The following is a 27,417-nucleotide window of genomic DNA, read 5'->3' on the forward strand; positions in this document are numbered from 1 at the left end:
CCACATTCAGGTAACAAACTCCATAGCACCCACCAGACCCCGGAAAGAAATCACATTGTTCACTGCCCTCTGCTCAGAACTACAAGTGCTGGTGTAACAGAACTTCGGAAAACCTCGTTATGACTAGTTAGGTGATCTGCCATACCAGAAACATAAGTTTCTCAACCATCATTGTAAATCCAAGTTGCTAAATGGAACTCAATTATCACCAAACAACAAAAGTTAGACATAAGTTTGATTTCGATTGGAATTACATCAGCAAAGGTTGATAATTCTGTTAAGAAATTCATCACTCCGTCCAGGGGAAAAAGATAATTTAGCAGAGAGAAGCATTGAAGTTACTCATTCTTCAGCCGCATAAGTTTTATCATAATGCTTTGGGAAAAAAAAATGACACTGACAAATACAACAAAATGCGTCCTATCTAAACAGATAGAGAAAAGGGAAATACACAAAAAAGAGTTGCAGTAAATCCTGCTAAACTGACGCGACTTGGAACAAACAGTGGGGGTACATGAGATCGTGGACCTGCTTCTTCTCCACAAAACACAATCCTTTCTTGCACAGTCTGTTCATTCACAGTGATCCTCATAAAATTTTTGCTACTGCTTCGTCCATTAACAAGATCTTAGTCTCATTCAATGTTAAGAACCAGGGAGTTCCCCCACTAAATCCTTCCTCGCAGAAGATAACTCAAAAGTCCCGCAGGAACAAGTATCGACGGAACATCACGTTGCTTTTCACTCTTCATCAATCCAGTGATCAACTCGTCATCCCAGCAGAACAAGTATCGAGAGAACATCACATCACCTTTCTATTTACACTGATCCTTCCCCCACTAATATTCAGTCCCTTCTGCATTGCTGCTTTTAGCCCAAAGAATATGCCCTATCTCCTGCCTGCAGCGTTGGCTAAAGCTCTCTGCCTCCTCAAAGAAGACATATTAGAGGTCGAAATCGACCTAGTTCTCACAGTTGAATCCAAACTGGACCCAGAACTTGACGCAATGGACGATCCCGACCGTCCACCAAAACAGGCAAACAGATTCCTCAAAACCCTCCTGATCCCACCACTCTCTCTACCTCTACTCCCTCTTGCAGCCCAAGAAATTCTCCTGGGCACTCCTCCATTATTAAACCCACCATCCATTTCCGTGTAAACAACCGGCAATTCCCTCTCGCCACCTCTTCTTCCGCCGGAGAACCGTCCCACCGCGAATCCCCCACCAGGCAACCTCCATATAGTCAAACCTACTGTGTCCTCATCCTCCGACCTACTATTTTCACCTCTATTCGACTCCTGGGATTCCGGGGTATCTGCTGGCAGCTCGTAACGGCACACAGGGCACGAATTGCGAATCGACAGCCAAGGCAATATGCAATCAGTATGATATAAGTGCTTGCAGGGCATTTCTCTAGCCTCAGACCCTAATTCAAACAATTCCTTACAAACGGCACAGTGCAATTCCGTCGACACGTGGTCCTCACCGATTTCAATCGTGGGCATCGACTCAATTGCCGCTTTCGATGCTGGCGGATGGTCAAACCTCCCGATACCATTAATCTCGATCTGCGAGAGCTGGTCAAGCAGCCTATCAAACCCGGATCCGAGCAAAAACTCGGATATGCTCGCGGGCAAGGGCCTCAACCCGGACCCTCCGCCATCATCGTAGTACAACTCATAGCTGCTCCTCTCGCCGCCATCATTGCTGCCGTCGGACGGCCGGCGCAGCACGATGACCGGATTGAACGGGGACCGGTCGCCCCCGTTCCTGCGGCTCCTGCGCAGGCCCGGGCCGGGGCTCTGGTCCTGACCCGACCTCGACCCGATCATGTACATCGCGGCGGTGGGGAACCTCCTGCGGCGGGCATCGGCGGGAATCGGCGGCGGCGGCGGCGGTGGCGCGTTCTCGATCTCCTCGACGAACCCGCTGTTGCAATTGGGGCAAGTGATCGAGTCTTGGCTCCAAACCCTGATGAAACGGCTGCACCTGTAGCACCAGTAAGACGACGTCGCCGAAGACATCTAATGATCCCCCGGAACCTGACGACCGATCGAACCTAACCCTGGAATCCACACCCCCCCCTTCCTCCTCCTCCTCCTCCTCCTCCTCCGCCTGCTGCAGATCCAGGGAGCAAGAAAACCCAACCCCGACAACCCTAAAAATCAAAACTTTGGCTCGAGCGCCATCGAATCCAAGTCGATTTTCTACTGCAAACGGCCGAAAGAAACCCTAATTCGCGGAACCCAGATCACAGAAGAGGATCGATTCCATGGAGAGAGGTTCAATTGGGGAGATTGACTGTTCGAGGACGAGCAAAGATCGAATTTTTGCTTTGCTTTTTCCCCTTTGTAGGAGAGAGAGAGAGAGAGGAGAGAGAGTGGGTGCAAGGCGAGAGAGAGACAGAGAAACGGCGAAACCGCGTTTATCGTCTGTTGGCGTGTTGCCTAAGCTTCTCGCGAGGGGACACGTGGCGCCACCGCGGGAAAACGACGTCGGGTTTGATCCCGGCGATCAGATCGGGAGGTCGGTTAAAGAGTATTTCCGTTTTTTTCTTTCGTTTCTTTTCGTATTTTGAAGCGACGAGCCGAGCCGAGCCGAGCCGAGCCGAGCCGGTCGACGGGAGCGGAAAGCACACGCGGGGCGGGATGTTCTTGTTGGCGCGTTGGCGTGCGCGGTGGAGGCTTTGAGATGAATTTACAGGACCGTTTTTTCTTTTGGTAAATTCGATAAAAAAAGGAAAAATGAAAAAAGGCCAATTTCAACTCCATATGCTTTCGATCAAAAAATAAAAAAACTCCAAATGCTTACTTTATTTATTGGGAAAATGACACAAACAATCCTTGAATTTTGACCCAATTTAAAATGTAGTCCATAAAATTTTAATTTATTCAATGTAGTCATTGAAATTTAGTCTAATATTTAACGTGGCCAGTGAACTTTTAATTTGTTCAATATGATCTCTAAACTTTTGGTGCATGCTCAATATAGTCCTTCCATTAATTCAAGTTCAAGGACTATATTGAATATTTTCATATAATTCAGAGACGTTCGGGAACTATATTAAATAAATTAAAAATCCCAGCTAGTAGATTTGTAACAAATTTACCCTCCGTTAGTTTCTGTCAACGAGAAATCACAAATCGGTACACCCATCAACTGTCTCTGAGGCTGCGAATGATAACCATTTTGTTTCAGAAATAAATTTTTGTTCCTGGAGGAGTTTCTTAGCAAAAAAACACGTTTGATAACGACACAAAATTTCTTCTTCTCGAGTGGTCGGCGGGCGGTGGATGGTGGCGGGAGGAGGGCGGGTGGCGGCGGGAGACGGTGGCCGGCGGTGGGAGGCGGACGACGGCGGGAGGACGGTGGCCAACGGTGGGAGATGGTGGCCGATGGACGGCGGGCGGCAGCCAACGGTGGCCGGCGGTGGGTGGTGGCCAAAAGAGGGTGACTGGCGGCGGGAGACGGTGGCCGGCAGCCGGCGAGAGATCGTGGCCGGTGGACGGCGGTGGGAGGTAGGTGGCGGTGGGAGGAGGGTGGCCGGTGGTGGCGGACGGCGACTGGCGATGGGAGGTGGGCGGTGGTGGCGGGAGGAGAGAGGCGGGGGTGGGAGGCGGGTGGCGGCGGGAGACGGTGGCCTACGGCGGCCGACGGCCCACGGCGGCCGGCGGTGGGAGGTGGGCGGCGGCCAAAGGCGGGCGGAGATGGCGGGAGGGAGGCCGGGGGTGGGAGGCGAGTGGCGGCGGGAGACGGTGGTTGGTGGTGGGTGGCAGCCGTAGGCCGCCTGTAGGGGGAGGAGGGTAGGCGACGGCAGGAGACGGTGGCCGGCGGCGGGTAGCAGCGGTCGGCGGGTGGCGGTGGCCGACGATGGGCGACGGGTGAGCGACCAGCTAGTAGTGAGGGAAAGTGATGAGAAGAACAAAAAAATTTTGTTTCTCAGCAAAAAATTTTAACTTCTGATTTCTGTTCCAAACCTATTTCTGGAACAAAAATTTGTTCATGAAATAGAAATTAGAATTTATTTACCAAACAGATTTCTGTTCCAAACCTATTTCTGGAACAGAAATAGAGAAACAGAATGGTTACCATTCGCAACATTATTATCCAACTTAGCAATAATTAGTAAAGAATAAAATTTACTATAGATGTACTGATTTGGATTTTTCGTTATATTAACTCCTTTTTTTTTTTTTACGCCGAACTTCCTTTTTGGAGAAATGGTATGTGTCGACTGTCGAGTCTGAATCCCCCGTCCGAACGGGGGGGGATGTGGAGGGACAGCGCGTGGGAGTCCGAATCATTGGTGATTCGGGGAAGGGTGGGGGCGTGGGGGCCACGAGGCTGTCCGACACGTCACCGGCTCCCCCCTGTCCTTTTGTTTCCTTGGCTCCTCCTTAAAGTCCCGCGTCTCGGTCGATGCTGCGTGGGGGACATCAATCATCATGGGCCTTTAACGCCGTTTACTCACCTCCGTTTCCTTTCGTCTCTTTCTTTCTCTTTATTTCTCTTTTTCTCTTTTTCCTCCTCTTCTTTTTATTTTTTTTACAGGACGAGATCCTCTTGCCACGTGGGACGCGGATCTCGATTCCGATTGGGCCTGCCTTAGCGCCTCACTTTGCCCGAAGGAGCTGGATTTTGGACTAAGTTTTAATCGGTCGGTCAGTGCAAGTGTTTCGTGATTCTTAGGAAGTTCGAGAGACCCGATTTAGAGCCTCTTCCCACTCAATGGGTCCTTTCCCAATTTATCCTTACCATACCATATACTGTACAGGGATAACGCCGCAAACAATTCACGAACTTTGGCATAATACGATCTATGAACTTTTAATTTGTTCAATGTAATTCTTAAAACTTAATCTAATGTTAAATGCGGTCCATGAACTTTAGCCTAGTGTTTAGTGCGGTACCTGAACTATATGAAAATGTTTAATATAAGCCATGAACCTGAATTGACGGAAAGACTATATTGAATGTTTTCGTATAGTTCGGAGACTACACCGTACAGGTATAAAAAATTCATGAATGATATTGAACAAATTAAAAGTTCATGGACCACATTGCACATCGGGCTAAAGTTCATGAACCGTTTGTGCCATTTTCTCTAATATATATATATATACAGCCCATTTTCATAAATATCTAACTACTCTTGACGTAAACTGTCGTCCTGGACTGATTAGGAAGGAAAAGATGGGATTCAAATAATTACCATAAAAAACAATAAATAAGAGAACTGATTTCAAGGGGATTTTTTTTTTTTTTTTTGGGTCAGTGATTTCGAAGGATTGAGTTGCGATGCTGTTTGAATGTTCGCGGAGAACAAGAAAAGGGAAGGCGATGCATAATGACACAAGTATCGTTCAAGAGCATAAGCGAGAAAGAAGAATAAAATTCATCAGGCAAATGCGCAATCCCTGTCCATATATCTGAAGGGACGCGTAAAGGGGGTCGAGATGTAAATAAAATTGACCCGAATCAATTCCGTCGAAGCCTCTCCCGAATCCTATCCCGATCACTTCCCTTCGCCATTTTTCACTCCATCCTATCACGATCGTGGCGGGCGTTCTCTTCTAATTGTCAATCAAGACAAGAAACCTCTGATTAAGAAACCATCGAATGATGATCAAATTGGAGCTAATCACTACTCTAATCGGTCATTATCTCACCCACTAGGCCATGCACGCTAACGTAGGGAGTGGTTAAAGACTCTCGAGAGAGTCGTCTATAACCGTGTTCGTTGAATCGCACGGGGACATGGAAGTCTCGACACTGTGCACGTGTCGAGACTTCCATCCCGAGAAGAAAGACAACAACGTTAAGCTCGTTTTCGTCGATTGTACGTGTGACCGGAAACCTACATCAGATGCCCTCGAGCCTTCGTGTTTCCGAAGCCGTCCGACGATTCCGTCCGTAATCCGTCCTCCTCGCACGATCCGTACGCGGACCTGCGCAGATCGATCTGGCAAAATCCGAACGCGTGATCAAGGGCGGTTTACATCACTCATCCTTTGCATCCCCGGCACAATTCATTAGCATGTGGTCAAGACCCCCCCAAAAAAAAACCAAATTGAATTTCTCCTTTCTTTAATGTTTATATGTTGACATAATCTCGATTAGTCAGTCGACTTAATTAAAGGTCGGGTCACCCCCAACACCTTGTTTCGCGGAAATTAAGGAAAATGGAGCAGGTTCACCCTCCTTTTTCTTTTCCAAATTGTCCCACTAATTTTACCCCTTTCTCTTGAATTTTTTTAATTAAAATTTTTTTTTAAATTTGCGGGGTTCTTTTCTATTCTTTATTCATTTTTTTTTTTGCTTTCTGCCTCTTTCGCTTTTTTCAGCTTTCACTTCCCAAAAAAGAGAGAGAGGAAAGAATCAAAAGGAAGAAAAAGAGCTGGAAAAGCTGATGACCATAACGCAGAAGGAAAAAGGTGCGAAGCCCCCGCACTCACCAATTTTACCCCCCCCCCCCTCCAAAGAAGAGAATAATGATGGCGCTTCGAGAAATTCGTGGGAAAAAGCTAGCCACAAAGAAAAGATTGGGGAATTTTCTCGTCTTTTTTCCCCCGGGAAAATGCTTCTTTTTTTTTTTTTACGATGCTTTACAATTTCAATGGTTGATTCCTCGCGATAAGCTCCAAATCCGGTTTTGTTTTGGCGTGATATCGAGTCGAAACGAGAACCTGAATCGCGCCCCATTAACGGACGGAACGGATTACGACGATTAAAGCAAAAATGAGGTAACGGAATTAGGCTAATTGCAGTTGTTCTTGCATGTTAGTGTGCATCGAATCCGAGGATTTTCTATGGACAACGAAAATAAACTAGACCCTTTTTTCAAAAAAAAAAAATTTTGGGTAGAAAGGATGATCATCTCCAAAGCGGACATCTAACTTTCCGGGAATTTAACGTCTCGCCGGGGGTCCGTTCTTTTGCGTCGTCTTGTTTGCTTGTTATCCATCGAAGTCATCAAGAATTAAAAAGATTCGACCCGAAAAAAAAAAAATCGAGAATATGAAGCTTTTACAGATCGCCTATTTCAGACGGTAAAACGCAGCCTAACGCGATTTTTTTCTTTCATTTTTTTTTCCATTATAGAAAAAGAAGGGGGTGAATGTGTTCACGGTGACGACTTTCACATGCGTCCCGCATCGCAGCAAGTGGAGAGAATTTGATCTTTTCCCGGTTTATTAAAGTTTATGCCGATAAGGAGAATCGGAACTCTCTTTGGCATTCGTCCAATAATTGAACTCCTCGATGCCTACAAGACAGCCTTGCGATGAAAATAGAAATATCAAGAGTAAAAAAAAAAAGGAAAAGATCCCCATGATTGCTCTTCGAATTTAGCGTACGTGCATGTGGCTGCGCTTGGTTCGGCTCCCGGGGAAAGTCTTGGGGGGAAAATGCGAACATTTAAGTTGAGGGGGCTTCTTGAAATGTAAATAGTATTTGGTAAAGTGTAATTAAAAAATGCGTTTGTTTCACCGAAAATTTTATGATAAAGGAAAATATTTTTCGTAAAAATCATTTTAAAGGAAAGCGCTTTGTTTTTATTTTTTTTTTGGTGGTTTAGGGAAAGTGATTTTCTTCTTGTCAAAAGAAGAAGTCATCTTCCTTGTATATAAACTTGTTGTTTTCAGTTCATAAAAAAACGTATTCAGTAGATCGATTAGTTTTCCGTAATCTAAATATCCGAAAGTTGGAAAACAATTTCCTAAAAGCAATTTTTCTCCAAAACATATAGATCCTAAATATTGTTTAACTAGACATACAAAAGACGTTAGGTATATATTTTAAATAAAAAAATAAATAAAAAGAAAATATACTTGCGACTGCCGGACTCTGATAAGCTTGATTTGGCACCAGAGGCCATCACCTAGGTTCACCTAGCAGGGGTTGTGCGACCGCAAGCGAGGCTTACGGGTAACGTCGCGCGAGGTGAAAATGGTGAGGGTAAAACTGGAAATTCGAAAGCTTAGCGAGGGCAAGGTTAGAAGAAGAAAATGCATTAACATTCCTAGAATAGAGATGCCAAAGCCCAAAGCTGGGTTGGACTTGGACTTACATTGTACCATGGGATAGGACTTTGGAAATGCAATGTATCCTCCCAAAGCTCTCAAAAAATAATTTCCTAACACCTTGGCATTTGCTAAAGGGCAAAGTGATTCCCAAATGCAGCCTATGTCCCCTCTAATTTAGCCTCGCCTCGCGACCTTTACCTCGCATTGCCGGATCTGGGCGAGGTCTCAACGCTCTCGCACCCTGGTTTGTGGTGGTCGCCGGCCATTGCCAAGACCCCTGGCGATGAGCAGGGGGAAATAGGGAAAGAAAGAATAAGAATAAGAAAAGGAAAAGAAAAGATTTAGAACTTTTTTTTAAAAAATCACAAACATAGTTCACGTTAGTGATTCTAATTTGTGGCCAAAATTGGGCAGAAGACTACATCGACAAATCGTCAAAAAGGTTAGGGTTAAAGCGATCAAATAAAAAAATTCGGGATTGAATTGGTCGCCGTATAATAGGAAAATAGGTTCAGGACTTTTTGGACGGTTTTCCCTTCCAAAACGTCCGTGTTTGTTGGATCAACATCTGCTTCTCAAATTTCTTATTAAAAAACAGAAGGATATGCTATAACCAACTACCAAGAAACCATATCAAACACCCGCTTGAACTTAGAAAAATCTCTCTCTACGTGGTTTGTGCGGTTGAAAGGCGTCATAACCACCAAAGAAACTCACATCTAAGTTTAGTGACACACATGAATAATGCATTGACCAATAATTAAATCATATTATTACCTAAGTGCCGACGCCACATTCCATTTCCAATGTGGATGTCGCAATACACGATGCGTGCAACTGTCGGATTCTAAGGGTGGTTCGCCCGTATGCGTCATGTATTGCGCCATCATCACTGCTTATAATAATGACGGTCTAATCTGCGGATGGCCGACTTTGTTTAGAAACACAACCAAAACGACCAGCTAATCAGTAGATCCATCTGTGACTTTTCTATTAATTGTAATAGCATATATGCACAATAGATTGGTGTTAACTGTCATGCACTGATGATTTAGATCATGAACCGCGCGGCACTTAAAACTTCGATTCGTCTTGTTTGGCTTCGGTAAGCCTGCTCTCGCTTGCTCTTCCATGTTTAGGGAAGCGAATTCTGCAGAGATGAAGCGTCTAGAGAGAGAGAGAGAAGCTCTCGAGAGGATGCTTTGTATTGCTCGAATACGGCGGTCTAGAACTGGTATGACCGGGTTCGCGACCACTGCAGCGTCGCGTCGCACAAACCCAACCGGCAAAGAACGGACTAAGGAGAGCGAGAGATAGTGGTGTTGCAGAAGCCAAGCGATCGAACAATAAAATAAACAAAATAAACAAAATAAATAGGACACAAGATTTACGTGGTTCGGTTATAGTGACCTACGTCCACGGGAAAAGCAGCACGAAATTCCACTATAGATCAAGCGATACGACGGAGATTACAACCATACTCGAGTCACTCAAACACTCTTAAGTGTTTTCCAAGCCCCAATTATATCAAATAATTCACGCAATGATTAGCCCCATAATTCCTCACGAAATAATCTCTCAATCTCACGAAAGAGTTAATACAAATTCTTGCCGCGAGAATTTAACCGGCTTCAACACTAACTTCATGGATATAATTCACAAATTCCCTCTGCACATCTTCGCACACCAAGCACTTGCAAGCCAAGCCAGCGGCGCTTCAAGAAGTCTTCTTCATCAATAGTAGCGCACAAAGACTTCTTCTGCTTGCGGCCAAGTTCAAGAATGTATAATATATTTCCAAAAGATTCGGTGGCCGACTTCAACGTGCAGATGCAAATTGCGTGTAATTCGGTTCACTAGTCCAAGATTTGGACTTTCCCTTCGGATAATCTTTGGCCACAGAACTCACAGTCAAAGTCCGACAATTGCCCTTTTATTATCCGCGGCCACCTCCAGAGGACAATATATGTTCTCTTTCTCGGTACTTTGCTCAATTTTTTTTCACATCTTTACCGCAATTTTCTTAATTTTCAAGGTGAACATGGCATAGCTCTGTTGCTTTTGGTTTTTTCGTATAATAATATTGACCTCGTTGAGAAAAGTTCTGGCTCCGGTCGCTTTTAGTGGCCAAGGGAGCTTGACAATGGGTAATGGAGACGGCGACAGCAGTGCAGGGCGAGGGGCAGGTGCTGGTGGAGGCACAGATGGACTTGCGGTCGCCGTTGGCTTGCAGTCGTGCAGTGTGAATGGGTGACCGCGCACTTGCGCAGCTGCTCCCAAAGGCGAAATGAGAACGAACAATAAACCCTTCAATTTTTTTTTATTGCTGATGTATTCAGATCTTAGAAGGATAAATTCATTTAATTTTAGAGAATGCTAACTTTAGAGGGTCCCAATCTCGTATATAGTATATATATGATATGTAGAAACTACGGCCACATCATCAAACGCACATAAACTAGAGTAACGTCGGCCTGCTAGTCCACAAGAACTACTAATGGACAAGCTGATGCTTTCTTGATCGATTTCTTCATCATATGATTGAGCGAGCTTTCTTATTGTCATTACTAGGTCAAGCTGATGGTTGTAAGACTGGGTATTGAAATAGGGCGAAAATAGCTTTAGAAGAAAGTATTCAAACATCTCCTACGAACGAGAGATGTTTACGTGATCCGAATAACACGGAATATGCCGCATCTCAATCAAACTTTTGACATTCTTAAAAGAAAAACCTAAGTCCTCGACATCCACACCAGTCGACAGTTTGAGAGCGAGGCAATAGTTTGGCCCCGAGCTGCGAAACTTCTCGTCCAGTTGACCTTATCAAGACGACATGACTGAGCTAATCTCTTCTCCAACCTTAAATTCACAAAAGTTGCAGAGCTACTTTTGTCTTGGAGTTGATCGTTTATCAGAAAATCGTGCCAATTTTACAACCCCAGCTAACATCCTTGATACTTGCCGAACTTAGCCATGCATGCTTGACTACATCTACTTAATTGAACAGCTTCAAATGTGACCGAGATTGAAGAACTTATTCCCTTCATTCGATGCATTAAACAGGACTAGCTCACAATTGATGGTAACAACTCTCCATACATTTGCTTAGTGTTTACAGATCCTTAAATAATAATCTCCCGACAAAACAAACAAAGGAAAAGGAAGTGAAGAGAAAGAATGCAGACCTATGTTGTTTCTAAAACCAAAGAAAGATTCCAGAGCGTCCTGGAGAATATTACGTAATAGTTGTAACCGTCGATCAGTCTTATTGCGATCTCCGTCAATCTCAGTGAATAAAGGGCTCGAACGTGCTCACGACTCTCTTGACGCGATCGAACAACGAAGCGTGCGACGACGCCGACACAGTTCCGTCGTTCCCGGCAAGAACCCTGTACTTGTCCTTTCGAGTCAAGTTGGTACACTCGAATCCTAGCGTGGTCCCCAAGAGCCTCTGCACGTAGTTGGCGACGTCAATCGGGCTCTTTCCGGATGAACAGGTTGCCTCAGCTGGCAGCTGGTTCAAGAAGGTCACCTCGTAGATGGGTCTAGGGTTCATCATGAAGAAGATGGGGTCCATGGCCTTCCATCCTCTAGCTGTTGTCGCGTGAAACAGCCCGACTCTATAGTTCATCGCGACAGGCACTATCCGATCGGTTAACTCGGCAAATAGCGCACTGAACCTCAGGAGGAACGGTTCTCGGCATGTTGTCCCTTCGGGGCACACCGCTAAATCGCCTTTTGATAGTTGGTCCTTGATCATCTCTCTGTCTGCTTCGCGGGTTCGGGTTAAGCGGATTGTAGGTATCGGCGACAAAATCTCTGATAGCTTTGAGAGGGAATAGATAACTGCCGGGATCCTGCGGCCAAGAGCAGTGGAGAGGACCACGGGGTCCATCAGGGTGCGGTGAGTGCAAACAAACAAGACGCCAGTGGCATTGTCTCGGGAAACGGGGGGCGGTGGTTTTCCTTTGATGATGACTCTACCTCCCAATATCGGCGCGATGATCGGGATGACGCCGATAGGCAAGCTCAAGCCCACAACGATGCGGATGAAAGCTAGTACTATCCCAAAGGGCATCCAAACGAGGGTCAAGAAGGCCATCAACGGGGTAGGGCGTTTGGCAAGCCTGCCGTCGTGGAAGATCACCTTGAGCGGCTCGGGAGGCTCTAGGTTACAATGCTTTTCGGCGAAGGGTGGTTGCTTTTGTTCCTGTAAGCAAAGAGCAAACCTGATTGTCCATGAATCCTGAGCGAACGTGTCCAAGCTAGTTTACAAGTTCGTCCTCGATATACAGACAATGATTTCTCGATCAAGTGATGCATATGAATTTAGACATGGACGGGACATGTTGATATCATCAAACTGCGTGGTCTAATTAGATGAAACCTATAGCACATGGAACATAAGAAAAATAATGGGCAAACTCTTGCTTAAGAATGATGTGGTGGACCGAATCAATATCTGTGTTAAGAACTTGCACGAAACGAGGTGTGAAGCAGTTAGGGAGTAGTGTACAGACCTTGCAAAGAGAGAGAAATGAAAGGCCAGGCCTTCCTAGCCCTTTAGAAGGCCTTTCGTCATCACCAAAGAGCTTGTCAACGCGGCCGAAAGCGGTGCCATCGCCGCCCTCAACAAAACCCGTAGCATACCCAAATCGGTTCACGACGAGCTCGCTTCCGATAACTTCGTCAGCCCTCAAATGCTCCATCGCAAACCTCTCCACCATCACTCCGGGCATCCTGGTCACCACCACCCTCTTCTCGCAGGCGCTGAACTCTCTCCAGGCATCACCATTCAAATCGTCCATGAAAAACTTCGGCAAAACGGCTCTAGACACCGCTTTGATCTCGGATTCCGGAACCCCCGCTAGGGCGACAAAGATCATGAGCTTCAACCCGTAATCTTCCATCCCAAACGCGTTGAGGCAGCAGATCACGGGCCATAGCAACAGCAACAGAGCAAAACGTAGCAAGTTGGACGCTTCGAACGCCATCAACATGAAGTAGGAGAACAGGTCCGGGTCCTTCAACAGAGTCCCCTCAAACTCCGACACCACCGACGATGACGACTCCTCCTCCATCGCGGGATTCCACTCCCCCGTATCCCTCCTCTCAAACATATTGGATCTTTCGATTGATAAGATGTTGGTTTTCTTGGTATGCGATGATGATGGGAAACAAAGGGTTTTTAGGGGTTATAAGGTCATGAGGGTGAACGTACCATTGACTTGCGTCTAACGTCCGAATGAAAGGCAGTTTATCCAATCACAACCACCAATTTATATACTTCTCTCATAAGCTGTCGTGCGTAAATCTTTGCAGTTTCACATGGGCAATCACCAAACAGGAAGATTGTACGCCACGTTTGGGCTAAAACGATCGATTACTTAACCCCAACAACTTTGTCTGCTTGCGCTGACAAATTCTTCTTGCTTCGTGTCCATGTGCGCTCGTGCAACCTAAAATTGTGTCTGTTTACGGTAACTATTAGGGTAACTTGAGCAATGCGTGAACGATTCAAATCGGGTTCGGATCGCATCCTCTTGTTGCCGAGTTCTATCGAACTCCATTTGCCATGAATTTCTAGAAAATTCATTGTAACAAGGTTTTTAGCTTGTCTAATTAGTGCCAATAGGTCAATAGTATCATCGTTGCTCGACTATAGACTATAACTAAGGCTGTGCTTGTTTTTCATTAAAATGTTTTTCAAGAAAATGTTTTTCAAAATTACTGGTGTTTGGGACATGAAAATTCGAGCGGTCAGGGAAAACATTTTTGGTGAACAAAAAATAATTTTCTAAAACTGGGGACAATGACTTCCCCTTTCTGAGAAATGGAAATCATTTTCCCATCTTCTTCATGCGACCTAAGGCTTTTTTTTACCTCATCCCTCGTCTCCAAAAATGCTCCTTTCCTCCATCTTTCTCACGCAATCTATGGCTTTTTTGTCTCGTCCCTCGTCTCCAGAGCTGCTCCTGGCTTCTATGCCTCGTCCCTCATCTCTAGAGTTGCTCCTCCTCCTCTGCCGCCTCACGCTTCTCTTCTAGATAGCAAAGCATAGGGGGTGCCCCGTTGTCATTCTCGCTTTCAGTCATCGTTCACAGTCCCAAGTCAATCGTTGAACAACTTGCTAAAGTTTCGCGTCCATTGATTCTCTAAGGTCCGAATTCCAGATCAGGTCGCTTTCTACTCCCTCATCTTTGAGTAATTTTCCCATGTCTAATGCAGTTCTGTCTTTGGAAAATTGTCCAAGAAGTCCCTTACCTATTATATAACGGTCAATTCAATCATAAACCTTTCAATTGTGCCAATTTAGTCCTAAAACTTTTAATGATTTTCTAATTTAATCCTAAACCTTTTAATAATTTGCCAATTTAGTCCTTTTGGCCAATTTTGAAAATCGCTAACGTGGCGATCTAATCAGCGCCGGTCATTATATGTAACACGACTGACCAATCTTGTATCAAATGTGGCCAACATGTTTTCTAGTGAAGGTAGAGAATTTATCATGTACTCGGCTCCTGCCCCTTAGTTATCGGCATTAGAGCCCGGCTTAGGTACTCGACTCCTATGCTCAGGTTCCTAGTGGCTAGGTCTGAGAAATCTTACCTTTTGCGACTGAGACCTGACGGTTGGGCTTAGGAATCCTAGTGGCCAGGCTATGTCCCCCAAGGCCAAGGCCTCCTTGGCACCGGAAAAATAATTTGATGATATAGCATGCATGTGACATCTCTAAATTAACTTATTAAAGTATTCTCCGCTTTAACCCCAACTGATATCGAGTCTCATGATTTTGTCCTTTGCATATAGGTGGGTACCTTCCCAGGAGATCACCCATCCTGGGAATGCTCACACCTAAGCACGCTTAACTTTGGAGTTCCAAATCTAAGCATTATCATTACATCAAAAGTGCTTCCATGAGTAAATTCTAGTTTTCACACACATATCTTAGAATCGCTCTCCCCCTGTTTGGTGCATAGTTCAGTTCATTCTACCCCATTTCGCCATTCTAGAAGCTTGCCAAGAGTAGCTCCTTGTCCAAACTCTCTGGCCACAGTGACCACTCCTCACTCTCGTTGGACCGAGTCATTATAGGCCTACTAGCTTCCGCGTGGTTCATCCTCGAATTACACACCTACTGGAGGGGGTTCCGCTCTGATACCATATTGTGACATCTATTGATTAACTTATTGAGGTATTGTTCATTTTGGCTCGTCCCATACCGAGCCTCACGATTTTGTTCTTTGGCGTACAGGTGGGCACATTCCCACGAGGTCACCCATCTTGGGAGTGCTCCCACCTGAGCACATTTAGCTATGGATTTCCAAAGCTAAGTATTACATTTACGTCAAAAAACGCCTCCGTGAGTTAATTCAAGTTTTCATATATATGTTTCAGAATCGCTCTCTCTCTCTCTCTATTTGGTGCACAGTTCAGTTCATTTCTACCCTCCTCGTCATCCTAAAAGCCTGCTAAGAGCCGCTCCTTGTTTAGGCCCTCTGGCCTGGCGACCACTCCCCGCCCTCGTCAGACCGGGTCATTACAATGTATATCCCTTATATCACACAGTGCATGTCCATATAGGAAAATCAAAGCAAGTTTCCCTTATCGAAAGACTAAGAATATTTCCAGCTCATTTTTCAAGTTTTCAGCCAAACACTGTAAAATATGTTCTTTTTCCTGAAAAGCATTTTCAAAAAATGTTACATTTTCCACGAAACAAATAGAGCCTAAGTTAAACATCATTATACGTAGGGGTGAGCATCGATCCAGAATCAACCTTGGACTAACCCTGGACTAGCCCAACCCAGCTGGTCCTAGTCTGCTTCCTAGGGGGAGTGGGCCGGTCCCTAGTCCTGGGATCCCTAGAACCGACACTATGCGAGTTGGTCCCTGGTTCTAAGGCTTTAGGGTTGGTTCAACCTAGAGATGGTGACTTTGTCCGAAAGAATCGGTGGGATTTAATGTTGTGAGTTTTCCGTAACGGATGTCGTCTTTGTACTTTTCTTTCTTGGGGCTTGGGGTAAAGCATAAAGATGATGGAGGAGTTTTGGAGGGGTGTTAAGCAACATTAAGGATGAGGAGTTCTCTTTAATGGGATGGATGTAAATAATTAATGATGAAAATAGTAGAATATCTAGGCCGTTTAAAATAAAAACTTTGTTGCCTCTCTTCACTCACCTCCCTTCGCTAGATCTATGACCTTTCCTTGCTTGCCTCACAAACACAGCTCAACTCAGAATTTGAAGCAATCTTTTAAGAATGAACAAGATACAAAGTTGTATATTTCATGATTTATGTTACGCATTTTGAACTTTTTATTCTTTAATTTTATTTCATTTGTCCATCTCCTATGGTTTGTTGCTTTTGGCAAGTGGAGATTTCTATCGTTGCCTTATCTTAGATTTCTGTTTGATTTGTACCGGTGTTCACAATTTGGTTGCTCAATATCGCATTGTCAATGGATATATAATTTCAAAGAGTACGTTTTTCTTTCAAGGAATCAACAAATGAAATAAAAAAAGAATCGATTGGTCCTAGGTTGACCCTAGAACCAGACCGTACCCACAGGGTCGGTCCAGTCCTCCTTAAGCTCAACAGGGTCGGTCCCCAATCCCAAAAACTGGGGATTAACACTGTGCGGGTTAGTCCTTGGATTGGGTGCTGGACCCAACCCAGACCATGCTCACGGTGGCTCGACCCCAATTAAGATTGCATGATATGTATTTATAATAGTGGCTGCTTACAGTAAGAGTACAGATAGAAACATAATTACAAAAAGACCTCAAAGTACATATAAATTGCACATTTATACCCAGCTGTCGCATTAACATCTTTTGTTTTTATTGTGTGTGTGTTACTTTGGATGTATGATTTTAGCTCGCATAATGTGTAAGTGATATTTTAAATATCAAAACATTCTTTATCATTGAACAAGTATAGTAAATGCTCTCGTTGCTTGCAAGACTTCTTAAGCATGTTCAATAATAAATGATACATTCCTTAATGTATTCATTACACATAACACGAATATTGCCAATGCCTTATTTAACTTCTTAATATTGATATTTAATAAGTGCCACTACGACATTTACTAATAAATTTCATTTATATTATACGAGTAAGGTCGAACTTTCAATACATGTGCCTATTCATGCTCTATACGCATTTCTTCCGATCAATCGGGAGAAAGCGAAACTAATGCATCCAAGTGAGATCGATATTACACATTGAGATTGAGACATTGCAACTTCCTCATGGATAAAAATTTACAAATTTCTTTGATGGGCAAAGTAGTAGAATTTTTTGGACAACTCTTATTTTGCTAAAAGAAATGTTGAAAAGAAAAAAGACAAATCTCTACGGACATTCAAATGGCTAATCACGCATCGTGCATTTTAAGAGGATTAATGATCGACAAAAAGGCTTTATAAAGCTAATCTCACACGACTTACCGTCAACATTTGGGTAGGTTAACAAATAATCTGAATTATATCAAATACATAATATGGTGGAGTGTCGAAGTAAGCTTGGTGGACATAAATTTCAGGGTAGCGGTGGGTCAAAAAATTGTTCGCCAATTAGATTTATTGGTGAACCCTCTTATGTGCTAGGCATCTTTTGGAGCATATCAATCTCTGCCCGGTCTTATCCACATTGGAATAAGAAATGGTGCTAATACTGTCCAACTTAGGTGATGTTTGGTTTGAAATGAGCAAGGAAAGTAAATTGATTGCGTTTGGAGCTAAGCTTCAAAAGTGGAGCTAACTTTTCAGTCGTGGTCGCGGCATCGACCTTGTCGAGCACATGAATACGTACACCGATGGAAAAGTTTCAATGTACTTATTTTATGTACGCGTCGCGAATATTTAGGCTCCCCATTACTCTGAGCCATCTACGTGGTTAATCGAGCGAGAATCATTCTTTAAGGGCACGAGTAGTCGTCATTAGATAAGTCAATCTATCCCGTCCTATGCATAGAGGGTGAGTAGGCAAGCCTATGATTTTAAGATAATCTCGAGGAAGCGGGCAATGGTAATTTGAACAGGGTCGAGGAAAAAAAGACGAACACGCTTGCCCTTACCAATATTGAGAATCGCGGAGGATCTAGTCCCAAGCAAACAAAGAACCAATAGTGGGCCGACAACTTATACCGTTCGAACGACACATTATCGCTTGCACCCGGGGCAGTAGGCCGATGTATGCTATTCATTATATCATATGTAGCGGGGCATATGTACCGGTCGCAACTCATAATTTTCCTCTTTGAACTCCTAGCAAATTTAAGGGGACAAATTGGACCCGTACGCAAACTCCTTTTCTGGTCGAGCCCAGATTCATCACGGCCCGACCCTAATAATATAACATGGACGGACGCCCCGCCGGCAAAATTTGCCATTCACTGATCCTACATAGCCCAGATGCAACTTCAACATGAACAACATTGTCGAGTTGTTCGGTTTCATGATTTGTGTTTTATAGATTTATTGCCATTCCTCTGCTACATTTTTGTATCTGTCATTTGATCTTGGAAATGCCCCGACATCGATGCTTTACAATATAGATCGATGGCCAAATGCTTCTTCGATCAAGATTAGATTATCACCACCTTCAATTTGGCCATGTTAATTGATGACTCTCGCCCTTATATATCTATCATAAGCAGACTTGTCAAATAAGTGGGTCGGGTCGAAAATGGTCCGACCTAAATTGACAAATTTAACTCGTTTTGACCAATTTCCATGTAATAGAAATCTAGTGACCTATACCCAACTCGTCCCATATTGCTAAAACACTTATATATTTAACACAATTTGGGAAAACTTATACCCAGGCTAAGGTGAAAACACGGAATGAGCGAGAGGGACAGAAAGTGAAGAAAGAGTCATGGAGGTGAGTTGGGTCTAAGTAAGTTGTAAACCCATTTAACACATATATTAAACCCATTTATAACTCATTTACTGAATATAACTAACATATATAATAACCCAACCCATCAAATATGGGTTAACAAACAAGTCTATGACCTATTTTGATATGTATTACCATAAGCTATATAAATTAAAATCAGCAATTACTGCACCTAAAGTAGACCAACCTATCCTTACATGCAGGTGTCATATTCTCAACCGGTTTAAGCACTCAAAACTGGGTCGTTGCGCACCCAACTCCAGGAGCATCATGTGCTCCAGATTCACATCCTGAAACGTAAGATGTCTCAAGTAAATATGTGTTATTCAAGAATTACGTACAGCAATAATCTTGTCCGTTCGTTGACATTCTCTTTAAGGTCGATGGTGTTCTTAACGTACTATGGAAGACCGGATGACCACAGGACATGATGACGATATGTAGAAAGCGGTTCATCATCTTTGAGCAACCCCCTTAGTCCCTCTGCCGTCGCCGGTGCTGCCTCTGGTTAGACGAATGCTTCTTCGTTCGCACCACCACAAGAGCCCGAAGCTCACCGCCAATGACGCAACGGCACCGGACACGCCGGCCCCCACGATCACCGCCATCTTTTTCTGCCCTCCTCCACACCGGCCAAGAGGTGTCCCGCACAACCCTCTGTTCCCTGAAAATCCTGCGGCGTTGAACCCGGCGAACGAGGGTGGAATCTCCCCATTAAGATCATTTCCGGCAATGGAGAACGTCTTCAGCCGCTGCAGCTTGGCAAGCTCCGGCGGTATGGTCCCCGAGAGTTTGTTGTCCGACAATTCAAGATTGTTCAAGAAAGTGCAGTTGGCGAGCTCACTTGGCAGGGAGCCCTCGAGGCCATTGCCGGAGAGATCGAGTCTGACCAAATAGGGTAACCAGCCACAGATTCGAGGGGGGATCGTCCCGGAGATGTTGTTGCCGGCGAGGCTCAGCGCTTGTAGGCTTCGGCAGAACTGAAGCGACTCAGGGATGGGGCCGCTCAGCTCGAGGTTCTCGAGTTGGAGACTGATCACCCTCGAGGAGTTGCCTCCCCAGCATGTCACACCGTCGAAGTCACAGATGGCAGAGGCGTTGGTGGTGGCGACGGCGGCGAAGTTCCAGGAGCTTAGCCTCCCTCCAGGGTCTGCGAGTGCCTTCTTGGTGCCTTGGAGGCACTGGACATCGTCCTGCTCCGGAATGGAGAGCGGCGTCAACGTCGCTAACAAGAGGAAGCTAATGATCGCGACGTTGGCTTTTGCTCCGGCGAGAGACTTCATCATGGCACAGGTATTCGCTCACAACCGAGGGTCGCGAGTGCTAACTCAATTCGACTCCCTTGATCGAGCGAAAAAATATATCTGCATATACTTCACTGGAGGAAAAAAAATGAGTTCAAGATTGGCTGCTCGAGACCTTGACTTGGTCTTGGACTGAAAATGACGGTCAACGTTCGTCGAGAGGTAGACTCGATAACGTGTGCGCACTGTGCAGCGGCAGTGGAAGACCTACTTTCATGGAGAGTAACGCCGTAGGCCCGTGGCATCTCACTGTAAAATCGATTCTTGCGGAGATTGGATCACAATTGGAAAGGTGTGCTTTTGGTTCAAACATGGGATTTGTACTACAGTCATATTCACTAAGCCTGACCCAAATTACGAACTACAAAGCCCAGTCCAGAAAGAGACCGTGTTTGCCTGTTAGTTTTCATGTTTTCGTTCCATCACCGCTGATTCGGTTTCGCCTCGGGGCCTCGGGCTAAGCGATCGGAAGATCTGTTCTTTCTTTGAAAACCGGTCCAATTGAAGTTGGAAGTCACATAAAAGAGTAACGAGACGATATTGTCTCGGAGATATGCTCGGTAAAATAGACAGTTTAGCGAAGGTGCGGAATGCTTGCATGGGTTACATGAGCCCCCGACAGTTTATCGGATGAATCGATAAGCCGCGCACTCCCAGCCCACTGAGGGAAACCGATGATTCCGGAGAGTGTGGCTCGGCTGTATTTGCCAAACGGGATTAAGGTGAGGAATTTGCTCCTTCCATTCATTCTTTTGCCTCCCGGAGAAAGTCGACCTACCCTCTACCTTTGGAGAAAATATGGGGTAGGCCTTACTTGCCAAGTCAATAATAAACCACTCCATTCGGTGATCGACACCCCTCGCCTTCATTGCCGCCGACATCCTCCAGAAGCTCATCATCCTCGCCGCCCTTACCGTCTGGTCCCGAGCCAGCCGCCATGACTACCTGGAGTGGCCCATCACCTTCTTCTCCTTCTCCACCTTCCCCTACACCCTCAGCATGGGCGCGCGTCCCCTTACTGAAAGGCATGTACGGCTCCGCCTCCGGCAGCCTCATGGTCCAGATTGTCATCCTCCATTGCATCATCCGGAACAGAGGCGTGAGGCTCCTCATCGCCGAGCAATCCCCCGACATCGTCGCCTCCATCATCTCCTTCCGCGCGTCGACTCTGACCTCATCTCCCTCGACGACGTGCAGCCCCTCCAGACCGAGGCCGAGGTCGGCGATGACGGCAAGGTCCACATCACAGTCCGCAAGTCCACCAGCTCTTGCTCCAAGGTCTTCTCCCGCCGCTCGCACGGCCCCAGCTCAGGCCTCTCCCTCACCCCGAGTGGAGTTTATCTGGCTGTTTTGTCAAGGATGTGAAAGATGAAGGCGGCGGGTGCTCATGGAAAAGAGAAGGCAAGTGGGAAAAGGATTTCTGAAAAATCGGAAATGCGTGGGTCCTACTGGACACGTGTCGATGAGTGGGGAGTGGTTTACTGTTGACTTGACAAGTAAGCTCTACCCAATATTTTCTCCCTGTCAAACTTAAAATTCAATGTTTGACCCAAAAAATTAAAATTCAACAGCATGTTTCATTGATATTCGTGAAAATTTAAAGTAACTCCCCTTCTTCAATATTCTCAAAGTTTTCTCCGGGTACACCGAGAATATGCAGTGAGCCATGCAATTAACACTTAAACCTTGCAATCCGAGACATACCCTGGTATGATTCTATACTCTAATTATTAAATTTAACTGATTTTTGAGTTTGTATTACTATTCTCGGTTAGATATAAAACGATTCCTAACACGGACCACATGATGTGTAGTAGGCCGATTAATTTGTTTTTATGCTAAGATATTTATTGTGTAGGCAACACAGCATAGAATCACAAATCTCAGAACACATGACCACCTTGTTTTTTTACGAATTATTTTATCAAAATAATAAAATAAAAAATAATTATATAGGAATGAACTTTAACCATTTCTTTAAAATTAGATGTGGAACATGTCACGTGACCCGCAGGAGCACCATTCACCTCGCGAGTGAAGAGCTTCACGTGTCTCTCTGCTGCCTTGAAACCATCCTTATTCCACTGTTCCACCTAACCCTAATCAAAACAACGTACAATACGAGAAAGGAGCTGACATAATCGCAATAATGAAAGCAAGCATCTTTTTAGAATACTTTCTTATATTGAGCTTAATGAAAGGGAATGTGCAGCAGCATGTAAAAATGAATAAGCCTCCGATTTCTTCGGCTGTGGTATCGAAAGATGAACAGGGGCGGTCCGCTTCTTTATGGGTCCTAATGACACTGCTCACGGCTTTGTTTACTTTCGCGGATGCTGGCGAGGCCGCAGCTTTCCGATTCCGCCTTAATTAATAATTTTCCGGCTACTTTGATGAGATTAAGGCGGAAACATCGTGACCGTGACCCTTTTCGTATCCCGGATGTATCTTTGAAATGGGTCGATGAGATAGGATAAGCTCCGCGCAGATAAACGGATGTTAGCCTGTTTTTTCGGACATTACTCGAGATGATCTGAGTGCCTTAATCAAGAATCGTTGCATTATCTTCTAGAGAAACCTCTCGAGTTCTGTTTTGGGAAAATGATATAAATGATCCCTAAATTTTGACCAAATTTGCAATGTAATCCCTAATCTTTTAATTTTGTTTAATGCGATCCTTGAATTTTAGTTCAACGTGCAATGTGATCCCTGAATTTTTAATTTGTTCGATATGGTTCTTAAACTTTTGGTACATGTTCAAACTAGTTCATGAAATATATAAAAATGTTCAATGTTATCCTTCCATTAATTTAAGTTTAGGGACAACATCGAATATATTCATGTAGTATAGAGACCAGTTTGAACATATACTAAAAGTTCAGAGACCACATTAAAACATTACCTATTAGGTCAAGATTTAATGATCATATTGAACAAATTAAAAATTTAGGGATTATATTGCATATTTAGCCAAATTTCGGAAATTATTCGTTTTTATGAACTTGACAACGCTAGTATCTGTAATTAAAGTCACCTTGATATTTAAGTGAGGGAAAGAAAAATGAGTCTCGGGTCATTTGATTGGGCGTGGGGTCTGTGTCTCGGTGACCTAACCAAGAGAAAAATGACCAAGTCAACTTCTCTAGGAGATAAATCGCTCGAGCACATGTTTTCTTTTGACTAATCTCTCGAGCGAGGACAATCTTGTGCATAGATATGTTCATGTTGACATAGGTTTCATTCACTTTGTACCATGTGCCCTAGTTGGTGTTCTAATATGTCCACAAAATGTTTCAAAAAGTTGCTTACAATTATCGGGAATTACTATCGTCTTTGTCGATTTACTAACCTGCGGAATCTCTAAACGTCACGTAGGATCTACATATGATTTATACCACCACATCATGCAGTCGTGCACGAGCCTTGCAATGTAGAATCAAAATTCACCATTTCGTGGTACAGTCATTAGTACGTCGAACATAATTTACTGATATTTCTGGAGAAGTGCTTAATGAATTAATCAATTACCAATATTGACTAAGGATTTACGTGAGAAAAGAAAAACTTAGGAACCAGCTAGACAACTTGTTGCTTGTCTAAAGTTTATTAACACATATTACAAATTATTATCACGTATTGAAAATAACGACACGATTAATATAATATATTAATACTATATATGTCGTGGAAGCAAGCGATCAAACAATAGAATAAACCAAACAAGAAAACAAATTGGACCCCAATTTTACATGATTCGATTAGTGTGACCTATATCAACGAAAAGAGCAACAAATAATTTCACTATAGATCAAACAATACAATGGAGATTACAACAACATTTGAATCACTCAAATACTTAGTGTTTCCCAGCCTTAATTACATCCAACGACTCAAATAATGTTTAGCCTTCATAATTGTTTACGAAATAATCTCTTTATCTCACGGAAGAATTAAACAAATCTTTTTACAAGATTTATTGGTTTCAACACTCTTGCTTCAGTGTGTATATTGCGAAAAAGTAGACTCTTTGATGCTCTTCACAAAGAAGACGCTTCTTATATACAGACAAGAGTTAGATCCAAAACAGGAAACCTACTTGAACTATGTAACCACTCAAATAGCAAACTAACTCCAATTAATAAACTTATTTAAATTCGGAAAGTTTCATTTATGTGCTCAAATTCGAAATATATTTTCAATAGCATGACTAGAAATCTTTTCTTTTTTGCATGTTCGATTGGATACCTTTGTTTTTGTATTAATAAAAGAACATCATCTTTTTTCACCTCCTCTTCTGCATTGGCGAGTCAATCGCAAATATGTTAGTTCCGCTTTCATCGCTGGCGCTAGAAATTTCGCCGAACCCAACATCATATCGACGGCACGTCTACTCGAGAAATAATTAATATCTAACTGAATTTTCCACCTATTTTCATTTCCGAACGCGGGAGTTTCTACTGATGAAATTATCCAATGTCGAATGAAATGAGATGGCTTTCTTTATCGGGAATATCGTGCTCATTGTCCATGCAATCACGCTACTTTGGTCGGCTCATAAGCACTTCAGTGCATGTACCACGCTCACTAAATAAATAAAAAAATCCCGCAATAAAAATAACACGTCATCCGCTGCCGCCTCCGCAAAACATAAAATGAAATATAAAAAAGAAAAAGGGGCAAAAGAGAGAACATACATGATATATGTGGCATCATCATTTTTAAGGAAAATACAAGGAGGAGATATGTGTGTGTGTGTGTGTGTGGGGTTTTATCATTCGACGTCGAGGCCGTCGAAAAAGAGGAAGAGAAAGAGATCCTCGCCCGACGCGCGGTCAAAAAGCGTGGGTGGGACCCCCCGCGCCCCGCCCCCCCCAAAGACCGGAGGGCAACATGTCGAAGGACACGCGTCCGATTCCGGTTGGCCCGCCCTTGCCTCGGGCGCGTGGGCCCCTAAACTCTTGCCCGGGGGGGTTCCGATCTTGCGATTTTTCAGGTTTTCGATGCCCGAGCCCATAGATTAGATTCTCTCTCTCTCTCTTTTTCTCTTTTTTGAAGCATATAATTTTCTTTTTTTGGCGAAATTATTATTGGTCACGAGTTTCCCCTATATTTCCGGAAAATATTACAAGTACTGTCTAAATACGAAAATGGAAGTATTCGGCGCATCGAGTAAAAAAATAATTTATTGAATTTTTTTTTCTTGTCCTTTCCAAGCATATTAGCTACTGCAATTGGAGAAGGATATATCGAGAGTTTGGATTTTTCCCTCGTCTTTTTCCTCATTCAACTTCGTATTACGCCCCGATGAATTGTGAAATCATAATTAAAATAACAGGCGATGGTTGAGTGCTGGCTATTATTGAGATTAAAAATTCGGAAAAGAAAAGCTAATGAAGTAGTAAAGTGACGATTTCGAAAATTGATTTCGATCAATAATCAACTTGAATTTTATGGCCGCCTTTTATAACATCCTTTGATCATAAAGATGTCGAGAAAAATATAATCAAAATGGGTTTTAGCTGCACTCTGAAAAGGTATGATGATGGCTAATGGAAACGCATCTCTTGAAATCAATAATTTCGTCAATTAGTTAAGTCTCGGCCGAAGAAATCAAAATTCAGACATTCTTTTTGAGAAATTTCATAAATTAAGGGAAAAGAAAAGAGAACTGATTAGTACCATAACTTGTATTTTGGTACAGGAAATAACCTCCAAATTTACGAAAACGTCGAGAGTTTTAGATTTTTTAAAGGGAAAATACCACCAAAAACCCCAAACTATGTCACTTGTGACACGAAAAATCTCAAACTATATCGCTTGTGACAAATTTACCCTGAACTTTTTTTTGTGACACAAAAAACCCCAAATTATGCCACCTGTAACACATTTACCCCACAATACTTTGACCCATGGACATTTTCGTCTTTCTTCTTTTTCTATATATTTTTTTCTTTTTTTCTCTGTTCCCCCGCGAGGGCTACCTTCGCCGGATCCAGCGAGGGCAACCCTCGCCGGCGTCGGGCGAGGGTCACCCTTGCCTAAGTCGGGTGAGGGTCGCCCTCGCCAGATCCGGTGTCGGGCGAGGGCGGCCCTCGCCGGATCTGGCGAGGGCGACTTCGCCCGACTCAGGCGAGGGTTGCCCTCGCTGGATCCGGCAAAGGCAGCCCTTGCTAGGGAAGAGAGAAAAAAAGAAAAAAAATATAGAAAAAGGAAAAAGATAAAAATGCTCATAGGCCAAAGTATTATAGGGTAAATATGTCACATGTGATATAATTTGGGGTTTTTCGTGTAAAAAAAAAAGTTCTAGGTAAATTTGTCACAAGTGACAGTTTTTGGTTTTTTGTGTTACAAAAAAAAGTTTAGGGTAAATTTGTCACAATTGGCATAATTTGGACTTTTTGATGGTATTTTCCATTTTTTAAATCAAGTTTTGGCTCTTGTCCATTTTAATTAGTTTTTTTTCCCCTTTTACATTAGTATGCTTATTTGATTAAGAAGCGAAAGACAATCCATCCATCAAGTGCAACATTGAATTTATCCCCGACTTGTACACGAAAGTCATGGCTCTCACGAGTAATGCCTTTAGCACCCTAAATACACAAAATACATACCCAATTTTTATCAAGAAATCGATCTGAATAAAATCAAGTGCAACGATGGAAAATTAGCTAATATAGGAAATAAAAACTCCAGAACTCCTCTCTTTTTTGTTTTTTCGTAAAGAGAAAAATCCAGGTAAAAAGAGGGAAAATGCACATGCAAGGATAAGAAACACACGTGAACAACGATTGCCCAATTAAATGAGGTCCAGAGAAAAAGAGATGGTGAAAATTTTCCTCAAATGAACGCAATTGGGCACACGCTCCCCTCTTTTGCCCTAGCAATAGAGCAAACCCAAGAACCGCAGCCAAAAAATCCTTCATAAATGGAAAGGACCCAATAAAGGCCTGTTTTACTCCTTGTAAATAGAAATAAAGATTCATATAATCTAACTCCAAATCTCGGATTTTTAATACATGGAAATAAAAACCCTAGAGCCACCACCCCCCAACTCTCCTAACTACAAATCCAACTGCAACCGATCTGGGCCGTCCGTGCTCGCATCCGACGGCTCCGGCCTCTCCACCACCCATGCTTATCACTGCCCACTTCGTCACTCTTGTCTCTCTCTCTCTCT

The 27,417-nt window shown here is 43.7% G+C and overlaps 3 protein-coding genes across 3 annotated transcripts; all 3 read right to left on the reverse strand.

Moving 5' to 3' along the window:
• Positions 1-315: 315 nt before the first annotated feature.
• Positions 316-2,383, reverse strand: LOC115673130 (probable E3 ubiquitin-protein ligase RHC2A). Its single transcript, XM_056308319.1, has one exon. It carries the CDS (start codon positions 2,023-2,025, stop codon positions 889-891), a length of 1,137 nt encoding a protein of 378 aa, XP_056164294.1. The 5' UTR covers positions 2,026-2,383; the 3' UTR covers positions 316-888.
• Positions 2,384-11,050: 8,667 nt separating this feature from the next.
• Positions 11,051-13,265, reverse strand: LOC115673023 (glycerol-3-phosphate acyltransferase 5-like). Its single transcript, XM_030595042.2, has 2 exons — positions 12,546-13,265; positions 11,051-12,235 (listed from the first exon to the last, which is right to left on the reverse strand). The coding sequence occupies exons 1-2, from the start codon at positions 13,143-13,145 to the stop codon at positions 11,312-11,314; spliced, it is 1,524 nt and encodes a 507-aa protein (XP_030450902.1). The 5' UTR covers positions 13,146-13,265; the 3' UTR covers positions 11,051-11,311.
• A 5,711-nt stretch (positions 13,266-18,976) lies between these two features.
• Positions 18,977-20,678, reverse strand: LOC130137372 (probable inactive receptor kinase At1g27190). The gene is made up of 3 exons (XM_056308320.1): positions 19,338-20,678; positions 19,124-19,226; positions 18,977-19,077 (listed from the first exon to the last, which is right to left on the reverse strand). The coding sequence occupies exon 1, from the start codon at positions 20,220-20,222 to the stop codon at positions 19,392-19,394; it is 831 nt and encodes a 276-aa protein (XP_056164295.1). The 5' UTR covers positions 20,223-20,678; the 3' UTR covers positions 18,977-19,077; positions 19,124-19,226; positions 19,338-19,391.
• Between the last annotated feature and the right edge of the window lie 6,739 nt (positions 20,679-27,417).

The sequence above is a fragment of the Syzygium oleosum genome, unplaced genomic scaffold (genome assembly GCF_021117445.2).
Source record: "Syzygium oleosum isolate NSW1041296 unplaced genomic scaffold, Sole_v2.1 Sole_v2.02, whole genome shotgun sequence".
Classification (NCBI taxonomy): domain Eukaryota; kingdom Viridiplantae; phylum Streptophyta; class Magnoliopsida; order Myrtales; family Myrtaceae; genus Syzygium; species Syzygium oleosum.

Coding starts and splice junctions, on each gene's coding strand:
- LOC115673023 (XM_030595042.2), bottom strand. CDS start 13,145: ATGTTTGAGAGGAGGGATACGGGGGAGTGGAATCCCGCGATGGAGGAG. Junction 12,236..12,545: donor CATTTCTCTCTCTTTGCAAG/GTCTGTACACTA, acceptor CTTTGCTTACAG/GAACAAAAGCAACCACCCTT.
- LOC130137372 (XM_056308320.1), bottom strand. CDS start 20,222: ATGATGAAGTCTCTCGCCGGAGCAAAAGCCAACGTCGCGATCATTAGC.
- LOC115673130 (XM_056308319.1), bottom strand. CDS start 2,025: ATGTCTTCGGCGACGTCGTCTTACTGGTGCTACAGGTGCAGCCGTTTC.